Source organism: Salmo trutta, chromosome 24 (assembly GCF_901001165.1).
Source record: "Salmo trutta chromosome 24, fSalTru1.1, whole genome shotgun sequence".
NCBI lineage: Eukaryota > Metazoa > Chordata > Actinopteri > Salmoniformes > Salmonidae > Salmo > Salmo trutta.
In genome coordinates, this window is record NC_042980.1 from 19374262 (window position 1) to 19386279 (window position 12018).

The 12018-nt window shown below is 40.6% G+C and overlaps 1 protein-coding gene across 1 annotated transcript in view; it reads left to right on the forward strand.

Annotated features, from left to right (window-relative positions):
* Nucleotides 1–148, forward strand: part of LOC115160870 (transmembrane protein 163-like) — a 13807-nt gene extending 13659 nt beyond the window's left edge. The window contains exon 7 of the mRNA XM_029711355.1: nt 1–148. This exon is cut by the window's left edge and continues 13 nt beyond it. Within this exon, the coding sequence (XP_029567215.1) occupies nt 1–48 (48 nt within the window). The 3' untranslated portion in view covers nt 49–148.
* Nucleotides 149–12018: the final 11870 nt, after the last annotated feature.

Consider the following 12018-nt stretch of genomic DNA (forward strand, 5'->3'; position numbering starts at 1 on the left):
ATGGTACCCCGGGTGAGACAGACCAGGAACTACGAACGCTTTGAGTGAACGCTCCTAGGACCAGGGTTACACCTGATGCACCCCCTTCCCCTCCCCGCCCCTCCTCTCTTTCTCTTTCACACACACACACACACACACACACACACACACACACACACACACACACACACACACACACACACACACACACACATAAGCACACACACACACACACACACATAAGCACACACACACACACACACACACACACACACATACACACACACACACACACACACACACACACACACAGGCCCTAGCCTGGAGAGACTCTGAGGGCAAAATAGTAAAAGACATTATGATGTTGTTGGCGTGTTGGCCAACCTCTCAATCAAGGTTTTCCCACCTAGCCACCCCCTTCTAACTATTTGTCTTTACCTCCTGTCCATCCTTATTACTATCCAGAAGGAGGGAATGAAGAGGGTGAGAAAAAGGATTAAGAAGAGGTTGGCATTAACGGCTGGTCCAGAGAGATCAGCATTTGTTTGCCATGTGTATCTGAACCCACTGCTGTTGCTAAGCGACCTAGAACCCCTGGCATTTTAAAAGGCACAAGATCCTTTTCATATTGCCCAAACCTTTTTTATGTTCCAACCCTGATTAGTACGGGGGGGGGGGGGGGGGGGGGGGGGGGGGGAGTTCACGGTTCACAGGAGAAAGCCTGTTGTAGACCATCCACATAAACTTCTGTGACTTTTAAAATCCCTATGCATTGTTAGAAATTTATAATGGGTTCTGGGTGGAATCATGCCACTACTTTCTGCCCTTGTCTGTTTTCACAGATCTCTATGGTTCTGTGTGTGAGTCTCCATTGCTCTTTGAGATTAGAAGCTACAGTTGAAGTCCTAAATTTACATACACTTAGGTTGGAGTCATTAAAACTTGTTTTTCAACCACTCCACAAATTTCTTGTTAACAAACTATAGTTTTGGCAAGTCGGTTAGGACATCTACTTTGTGCATGACACAAGTAATTTTTCCAACAATTGTTTACAGACAGATTATTTCACTTATAATTCACTGTATCACAATTCCAGTGGGTCAGAAGTGTACATACACTAAGTTGACTGTGCCTTTAAACAGCTTGGAAAATTCCAGAAAATGATGTCATGGCTTTAGATGCTTCTGATAGGCTAATTGACATAATTTGAGTCAATTGGAGGTGTACCTGTGGATGTATTTCAAGGCCTACCTTCAAACGCAGTGCCTCTTTGCTTGACATCATGGGAAAATCAAAAGAAATCAGCCAAGACCTCAGAAAAAAAGTTGTAGACCTCCACAAGTCTGGTTCATCCTTGGGAGCAATTTCCAAATGCCTGAAGGTACCACGTTCATCTGTACAAATAATAGTACGCAAGTATAAACACATGGGACCACGCAGCCGTCATACCGCTCAGGAAGAGATGAAGAGTACTTTGGTGTGAAAAGTGCAAATCAATCCCAGAACGACAGCAAAGGACCTTGTGAAGATGCTGGAGGAAACAGGTACAAAAGTATCTAGATCCACAGTAAAACGAGTCCTATATCGACATAACCTGAAAGGCCGCTCAGCAAGGAAGAAGCCACTGCTCCAAAACCGCCATAAAAAAGCCAGACTACGGTTTGTAACTGCACATGGGGACAAAGATCGTACTTTTTGGAGAAATTTTTGCAAGCCAAAGAACACCATCCCGACCGTGAAGCACGAGGGTGGCAGCATCATGTTGTGGGGGTGCTTTGCTGCAGGAGGGACTGGTGCACTTCACAAAATAGATGGCATCATGAGGATGGACAATTATATGGATATATTGAAGCAACATCTCAAGACATCAGTCAGGAAGTTCATGCTTGGTCGCAAATGGGTCTTCCAAATGGACAATGACCCCAAGAATACTTCCAAAGTTGTGGCAAAATGGCTTAAGGACAACAAAGTCAAGGTATTGGAGTGGCCATCACAAAGCCCTGACCTCAATCCCATTGAAAATTTGTAGTAGAACTGAAAAATCGTGTGCGAGCACGGAGGCTTACAAACCTGACTCAGTTACACCAGCTCTGTCAGGAGGATTGGGCCAAAATTCACCCAACTTACTGTGGGAAGCTTGTGGAAGGCTACCCAAAATGTTTGACCCAAGTTAAACAATTTGAAGGCAATGCTACCAAATACTAATTGAGTGTATGTAAACTTCTTACCCACTGGGAATGTGATGAAAGAAATAAAGCTGAAATAAATCATTCTCTCTACTATTATTCTGAAATTTCACTTTCTTAAAATAAAGTGGTGATCCTAACTGACATAAAACAGGGAATTTTTACTGGGATTAAATGTCAGGAATTGTGAAAAACTGAGTTTAAATGTATTTGGCTAAGGTGTATGTAAACCTCCGACTTCAACTGTATGTAGCTATAGTACATAAAGCAAGATATACAGAGTGGAAGTCTAGGTAGGTCTGTGAGCAGGTCACACAGCTGGAGTTATATATTGTAAATGAATGTGCCCTCTGCAGTGCTTCTCCTTGCTTCTCCACTGACACGACCCAAGTGGGAGTAGATGGCACAGAGATAAATCACACATGTATCTATCCCTATGGTAGAGGACTATGTCTAGTCAGTCCGCTGCAGTCCTCCACTCTCTGGCTCGACAGAGAAACAAAAGAGAGAGAGGCCCAAACAGCAGGGCCAGGCCAGTATCTGGAGAAGTGTGGCTGCCCATAGAGCAGTGGTAAGATAGAGAGTACTGTACTGTACATGCACAAAGCAAAGCAGACCAGACCTTGACTGTCAATCAAGGGAGTGACTAGTTCACAATCAAGACTGATTTCAGGGTTGAGGGCAAAAAGCAAACTGTTGGTACAGTGTCAGTAAAAAATATATGACATTACAGTGTCACACTGAAAAGCTGAAAACAAACCGCACACGTTTTTCAATCACTATCCAGATGGGAGCACTAATTATTGTTCCACTGTGATCTAAACTAGAGAATGGTTAGGTAGCTACTGGGATAACGCTTGTCCCAGGTAGGCTTACCACACTGTTTTGTTGTAACAGTTTTCAATCTTGTCATAATAATGACTTTATCCCTCCACCACCTTGTCTGGGATGACCATGACTATATAATTGATAGTCATATGTTTCAGTGCCATACATGCTCAGATTCCTAAACTAAGACAACATTATTAGCCAGCTTATTTGCTTGGCATGCCATATTTATGTTTACAATTATAGATATTTATCTGTCAGTAGAAGTTGAGAGAAAGACTGAGGGCAAGGTGTTTTCTCTTATTTGTGAGCCGGAAGTAACTGGTTCAGGTAGTGTAGTGTACGTTTGTAATGAATACTGTATTGCAATATTGTACTTATAATTTTTTCAGCAAAATTAGAATTATTACCATGTCATGCAGTAGCCAATAGATGTGATTATGTGCCATGTTTTACAATTACACTTATTTCTATGGGGATACATTCGAGTTCTATTGCAAAAATGTACACATCCCCACTTCATCTGCCTGTCCTGACAGTATGGACAATAACCAACATAGAGATTCAATATTATGTGAAGCCATAGATCTCTATACACATCAGTGATCTGCTTCACAGCATATTGGATCATCATTAAAGGCAATGCCCTTTCTCTTACTGTTTACCTTCGCTTAAACCTCATAGCAGTAATGCCAGCACGTTTTGTGTATACTGTACGTAAATGACTGTAAATACAAAACATGAAATGTGTACAAATGTTTAATACACTGTTTAGATAGAGGCTTCTAGCTGTAGCAAACCAATAGGAATAGCCAGACTTGACAGATGAATTGTTCCAGTGCTATTTGTTCCGTTCTAAATTATATATTATTATTAGATTATATTTACACTGTAAGTTCTGCTCCGCTTTGAGTTGATACACTGTAAACTTGTAATGTGATAGTTTTCTTTATATCTACAGTACCATTCCAAAATTTGGACACACCTACTTATTCCATTTTTTTATTACATTTTTTTACTATTTTCTACATTGTAGAATAATAGTGAAGACATCAAAACTATGAAATAACACATGGAATCATGTAGTAACCAAAAAAGTGTTAAACAAATTAAAATATATTTTATATTTGAGATTCTTCAAAGTAGCCTCCCTTGATGACAGCTTTGCACACTGTTGGCATTATCTCAACTGACTTCACCTGGAATGCTTTTTGAACAGTCTTGAAGGAGTTCCCACATATGCTGAGCACTTGTTGGGTGCTTTTCCTTCACTCTGTGGTCCAACACATCCCAAACCATCTCAATTGGTTTGAGGTCGGGTGATTGTGGAGGCCAGGTCATCTGATGCAGCACTCCATCACTCTCCTTCTTGGTCAAATAGTCTTTACACAGCCTGGAGGTGTGTTGGGTCACTGTCCTGTTGAAATACAAATGGTAGTCCCACTAAGCGCAAAGCAGATGGGATGGCGTATCGCTGCAGAATGCTGTGGTAGCCATGCTGGTTAAGTGTGCCTTGAATTATAAATAAATCACTGACAGTGTCACCAGCAAAGCATCATCACACCTCCTCCTCCATGCTTCTCGGTGGGAAAAACAAATGCGGGGATCATCCGTTCACCTACTCTGCGTCTCACAAAGACACATCTGGCCGTGATTGGGAGTCCCATAGGGCGGCGCACAATTGGCCCAGCATCGTCTGGGTTTGGCCGGGGTAGGCCGTCATTGTAAATAAGAATTTGGTCGTAACTGACTTGCCTAATTAAATAAAAAATTAACCTCTGGGTCTTCCTTTCCTGTGGCGGTCCTCTTTAGAGCCAGTTTCATCATAGCGCTTGAGGGTTTTTGCGACTGCACTTGAAGACATTTTCAAAGTTCTTGACATTTTGTGGATTGACTGACCTTCATGTCTTAAAGTAATGATGGACAATCGTTTCTCTTTGCTTATTTGAGCTGTTCTTAATATGGACTTGGTATTTTACTAAATAGGGCTATATTCTGTATACCACCCCTACCTTGTCACAACATAACTGATTGGGTCAAACCCATTAAGATGTAAAGAAATTCCACAAATCAACTTTGAACAAGGCGCACTTGTTAATTGAAATGACTACCTCATGAAGCTGTTTGAGAGAATGCCAAAGCTGTCATCAACGCAAAGGGTGGCTAGTTTGAAGAATCTCAAATATAAAATATATTTTCATTTGTTTAACACATTTTTGGTAACTACATGATTCCATATGTGTTATTTCATTGTTTTGATATCTTGACAATTATTCTACAATGTAGAAAATAGTAAAAATAAAGAAAAACCCTTGAATAAGTAGGTGAGTCCACACTTTTGACTGGTACTGTATATCAAGGAATGGGAGTGTGATCTGTTCACAGCTCATCTTTTCAACTCACCAACAGCACAGGCATTTGTATGGTCCCTTCCCCCACAAGATGACAGTCTTTAATGACTCAAAATGACAAAAGCACAGAGTTTAGACCGTTAAATTCCATTGAAATAAGCACATAAATAGGTGTTTTGTATTATTTGTAATAGACAAAGAAATTGTATACTTGCTAGGTTGTGCTCTGATAATGTCTAATAATACTACTAGTATCATTCCTGGTCTTACATTGTTACATTTTGTCCGTGTTTACTGCTTAGAAGTGTAGTATAACACTCACAACAACACTGACAAACAGTCTCAGCAGCTGAATTTATAGATGGTGAAAAGGATTGGAAAATCAAAACGGTACGTATACTCTCATGCCAGTCAGTGTATTAATTCCAGTGTATGATGTCATACAACTGAGTTGTGCTGTGTATATTGTAAGGTGAATATACTGTAGATGTGATAGATTGACTGATGCTATAGGAGCAATATTGATTTTGTATTTACTTCACTGTATGGATGTGTTTTCTCCTAAATGTTGCCAGACGATGTCTCGTAAAGCTGAATTCTTGCTAACCATCTCTGTTACAGTAATTCCCGATTCAAAGCTGTGAAATAATTTCTAGATATGTGTTTAAGGATGTAAATGGCAGCAATTCTCTTTGAATGAATTGGCCCATGCGTTTGACTTCATAATAAGACAGACACAGGTATACATAGAAACACACTGGTAAGGTAGGGAAGCAGACACAAACACAAAAGCACAGTCTCACAGACAGTGTGCAATCATAGTGATGCCTTCTACTAATCATTTAATTAAGTTATATTATACTATAGCAATACAAGCCCTTTCCACTGCTTAGCTTTGCTTGGACTGACATAAACCTAATCTTTAAAAGTAACATGCATTTCAGCTTTTCTAAGACACGCACACGCACACACTCTCTCTCTCTCTCTCTCTCTCTCTCTCTCTCTCTCTCTCTCTCTCTTTGACACATCTTAATGCAAAATACACCTGTGAACAGTTTGAGAGTAGAATTATGTGTCTGATTGTAAATATTTCAATGGTATTACATATGATGTAAACACTATGTATATTTATGTAGGACACATACAGTATATATATGACTATGTGGACCTCTGTCACAGAGGAAACGTTTTATTGAAAAATAAAGTTTTATCCTGCTCATTCATTAGAAATGTTGAGTCACTCCTTTCTTCCTACCTTTGCATAATTTAAATTTGAATTAAATAATACAATAATACAAATGAAATAATAAATACATATACAAATAATTAAATAATACAAAACAAATATGGAAATTCTCACCGGTGTTAGAAAAAGCTAAAGCATTACCTGGGGTATAATAATAATAATAATAATAATAATACAAATTCTTCTCCCCATGGACAAGTGAGAAGACTCTGGGCAATGAGGTCATGATACAATGCAGATGAGTCTGTACTGCCTGTAGTTAAATTGTAAACCACACAGGGGGTAGCAGAGACAAGCTGATACAATTATTGGGCTCCAAGTCTTTTAAAAGCAGCTTTTGTAGATTTTCTTTTTTCTTGAAGTTAGGGTTAGGGTTATGGATAAAATTAGAGTTATGGTTAGATTTAGGGTTGAGCCTGGGTGTGGACATGAAGCTAGGGTTAGGGTTGAGGCTCAGGTTACGGTTGAACCAGGGTGTGGACGGGAAGCTAGGGTTAGGGTTGAGGCTCAGGTTACGGTTGAACCAGGGTGTGGACGGGAAGCTAGGGTTAGGGTTGAGGCTCAGGTTACGGTTGAACCAGGGTGTGGACGGGAAGCTAGGGTTAGGGTTGAGGCTCAGGTTACGGTTGAACCAGGGTGTGGACGGGAAGCTAGGGTTAGGGTTGATGCTCAGGTTACGACTGAACCAGGGTGTGGACGGGAAGCTAGGCTTAGGGTTGAGGCTCAGGTTATGGTTGAACCAGGGTGTGGACGGGAAGCTAGGGTTAGGGTTGAGGCTCAGGTTACGGCTGAACCAGGGTGTGGACGGGAAGCTAGGGTTATGGTCAGAGTTGTGGTTGAGTCTAGAGTTAGGGTTGAACCAGTGTGTGGATATGAAGTTAGGTCTAGGGCTGTGGTTGAGGGTTAGGGTTGAACCGGGTTGTGGACATGTAGCAGAGGAGGCTGGTGAGAGGAGGTATATAAGGAAAGGCTTATTGTAATGGCTGGAATGGAATAAATGGAACAGAGTCGAACGTGGTTTCCATATGTCTGATGTGTTTGATACCGTTCTATTTATTCCATTCCAGTCTTTACAATGAGCCCCTCCTACAGCTCATCCCACCAGCCTCCTCTGACATGAAGCTAGGTTCGTGTTAGGGTTATGGCTAGGTTTAGGGTAGATTATATACAAAATAGATAAAGTGAACATAGAGCAGTAAGAGACTGCGCAAATTTACAGTGGATTTACAAATTGACAGTATAAATATAGCAATATCTAAACTCACAGGCAAGTTTTTTAGGTACACCCACCTAGTAGCGGGTCGGACCCCCTTTGCCTCCAGAACAGCCTGAATTTCCGGGGCATTCTACAAGGTATACTGCGCTCTCTGTGCTATGTTCCAGGCAATGTTTTCCCACTCCTCAATTGTCCATTGTTGGTGATTGCGTGCCCACTAATCGCGTCTTCTTGTCTGATCTATTGCGATAGCCCATCTGTGACAAGGATCGACAAGTTGTCCGGTCCGAGATGCCGTTCTGCCCACTACTGTGGTACTGTGGTGTTATTTGTCTGTTTGTGGCCCGCCTGTTCAGAGTTGTGCTAAGTTGGCTGGATGTCCTTTGGGTGGTGGACCATTCTTTGTACACACAGGAAAATGTTGAGCTTGAAAAACCCAGCAGCGTTGCAGTTCTTGACACAAACCGGTGCGACTGGTCCCTACTAGCATACCCCGTTCAAACGCATTTAAATATTTTGTCTTGCCCATTCACCCTCTGAAAGGCACACATACTGTACACAATTTATGTCTCAATTGTCTCAAGGCTTAAAAATCCTTCTTTAACCTCTCCTCCCCTTTATCTACTCTATTTGAAGTGGATTTAACAAGTGACATCAATAAGGGATCATAGTTTTGACCTGGATCCACCTGGTCAGTCTATATTATGGAAAGAGCAGGTGCTCTTAATGTTTTGTATATCAGTGTATGTACAGTTCAAAGATGGCTTCAATCAGTGTGCAGCATAGACTGCATAGTCTCTTAATGTCTCTGGTCCAGATGGTCGGTTGGTGATGCTCACAGCACGGGGAAAGAAACTGTTCAGGTGGCAGGTGGTTTTGGTCTTCATTGACCTGAACCGTTTGCCAGAGGAGAGTTTTAGGGAAAGGGGGTATTTTCCTGCACACTTCCTTGCCCCGGAATCATACAGGTCCTCGATGGAGGGCAGGTGACAGCCGATGACCCTCTCTGCACACCAGACAATGCGTTGCAAATTTCCCTTGGAGCCGGCAGACGCATTTCGAACCAGACGGTAATGGAAGAGGTGAGGATGGACTCTATGATTGAGGATGGACTCTATGATTGATGCGTAACTGGATCATGGTTGACTGGGAGAAGGTTGTGTAGTGCTAGGGCAAAAACTAAAATGTGCACCCATTGGGTCCTGAGGACCGAGTTAGGGTGGTTAATACAAATATGTTTTGTGTGTCCAACTTCTAACCACCAGGTGGGAGCATAGGCCAGCACACAGTTTGCTTGAAGCAGGTTGGCCACTGCATAAGACACACAGCTCATTGGAAAGGGAAAGGGAAAGGGGGATATCTAATCAGCTGTCCAACTGAATGTATTCAACTGAAATGTGTCTTCCGCATTTAACAGTCAAGTCACAGAATGATGCTTTGGCACCTTGATACCTAATTTCTTTGGAATATCAGAAAGAATAGTACAACTACTACTGTGATGTTTTAGCTGTTAGTTTTGGATATACAGTCGTGGCCAAAAGTTTTCAGAATGACACAAATATGCATTTTCACAAAGTTTGCTGCTTCAGCGTCTTTAGATATTTTTGTCAGATGTTACTATGGAATACTGAAGTATAATTGTGATTGCCAACAAGGGTCTTGCCACCAAGTACTAAGTCATGTTTTGCAGAGGGGTCAAATACTTATTTCCCTCATTAAAATGCAAATCAATTTATGACATTTTTGACATGCGTTTTTCAGGATTTCTTTGTTGTTATTCTGTCTCTCACTGTTCAAATAAACCTACCATTAAAATGATAGACTGATCATTTCTTTGTCAGTGAGCAAACGTACAACATCTGCAGGGGATCAAATACTTTTTTCCCTCACTGTATTTAGGAACAAGGAAGGAGATGTCCATACATTATGTGACCCCTTTTTGCTATCTCTTCCCCCAAATCTTGCACATACCCTAAGAAGTGTCAATATATAAATTAAATGAATTTATGGGTCAACTTGAACCTGGTCGCTTGCTTGTAGAAAATACATATCTCGTTGTGTAGGCCTCGATACTCTGTTACGGGTACTTAACACACTACAGCCATGCATTTTGTGACAGTCAAATAATTAAAGGTATGTAAGGAAAATAAATATTAATAATGTTAGTGAAATTCATGAGAAAAAAAAAATTTAAGTTATGAAAAATGAAGAGCGGAACACTGAAAGGGAATGTATAACTTCTACAGTGCCTTGGAAAAGTATTCATCCCCCTTGGCATTTTTCCTATTTTGTTGCATTACAACCTGTAATTTAACCTGTTAGGGATAGGAGGCAGTATTTACACGGCCGGATAAAAAATGTACCCGATTTAATCTGGTTATTACTACTGCCCAGAAACTAGAATATGCATATAATTATTGGCTTTGGATAGAAAACAGAATGGTGTCTGTGAGTATAACAGAACTCATATGGCAGGCAAAAACCTGAGAAGATTCCTTACAGGAAGTGGCCTGTCTGACAATTTCTTGGGCTTCTTCACTCTCTTTATTGAAAACTGAGGATCTCTGCTGTAACGTGACACTTCCTACGGCTCCCATAGGCTCTCAGAAGGCGGGAAAAAGCTGAATGATGTCTGGCTGAAAAACATTAGCGCCTTTGGCAAGTGGTCGATCAGAGGACAATGAGACTGAGGCGCGTGCACGAGGCAACACCATGTTTTTATTTTCTCTGTCTTTGAACTAAAACAGGGTTTCCCGGTCGGAATATTATCACTTTTTTACGAGAAAAATGGCATAAAAAAATGATTTTAAACAGCGGTTGACATGCTTCGAAGTACGGTAATGGAATATTTAGAATTTTTTTGTCACGAAACGCGTCGGGCGCGTCACCCTTCTTTACCCTTCGGATAGTGTCTTGAACGCACAAACAAAACAGAGGATATTTGAACATAACTATGGATTATTTTGAACCAAACCAACATTTGTTATTGAAGTAGAAGTCCTGGGAGTGCATTCTGACGAAGAACAGCATAGGTAATCACATTTATCTTATAGTAAATCTGACTTTGGTGAGGGCTAAACTTGGTGGGTGTCTAAATAGCTAGCCCGTGATGGCTGGGCTATCTACTCAGAATATTGCAAAATGTGCTTTCACCGAAAAGCTATTTTAAAATCGGACATAGCGATTGCATGAAGGAGTTCTGTATCTATAATTCTTAAAATAATTGTTATGTTTTTTGTGAACGTTTATCATGAGTAATTTAGTAAATTCACCGGAAGTTGGGTATGCTAGTTTTGAACGTCACATGCTAATGTAAAAAGCTGGTTTTTGATATAAATATGAACTTGATTGAACAAAACATGCATGTATTGTATAACATAATGTCCTAGGATTGTCATCTGATGAAGATCATCAAAGGTTAGTGCTGCATTTAGCTGTGGTTTGGGTTTATGTGACATTATATGCTAGCTTGAAAAATGGGTGTCTGATTATTTCTGGCTGGGTACTCTGCTGACATAATCTAATGTTTTGCTTTCGTTGTAAAGCCTTTTTGAAATCGGACAGTGTGGTTAGATTAACGACAGTCTTGTCTTTAAAATGGTGTAAAATAATCATATGTTTGAGAAATTGAAGTAATAGCATTTCTAAGGTATTTGAATAATGCGCCACGGGATTCCACTGGCTGTTGAGTAGGTGGGACGATTTCGCAAGCGTCCCACCTAGCCCATAGAGGTTAAATAGATTTTTATTTGGATTTCATGTAATGGACATAAACAAAATAGTCCAAATTGGTGAAGTGTAATGAAAAAAAATACTTGTTTAAAGAAATTCTAAAAAATAAAAATGGAAAAGTGGTGCGTGCGTATGTATTCAACCCTTTGCTATGAAGCCCCTAAATAAGATCCGGTGCAATCAATTACCTTCACAAGTCACATAATTTGTTATATAAAGTCCACCTGTGTGCAATCAAATCAAATCAAATGTATTTATATAGCCCTTCTTACATCAGCTGATATATCAAAGTGCTGTACAGAAAACCAGCCTAAAACCTCAAGCAAGCAATGCAGGTGTAGAAGCATGGTGGCTAGGAAAAACTCCCTAGAAAGGCCAAAACCTAGGAAGAAACCTAGAGAGGAACCAGGCTATGAGGGGTGGCCCGTCCTTTTCTGGCTGTGCCGGGTGGAGATCTAAGTGTCTAATGGTCTTAATATA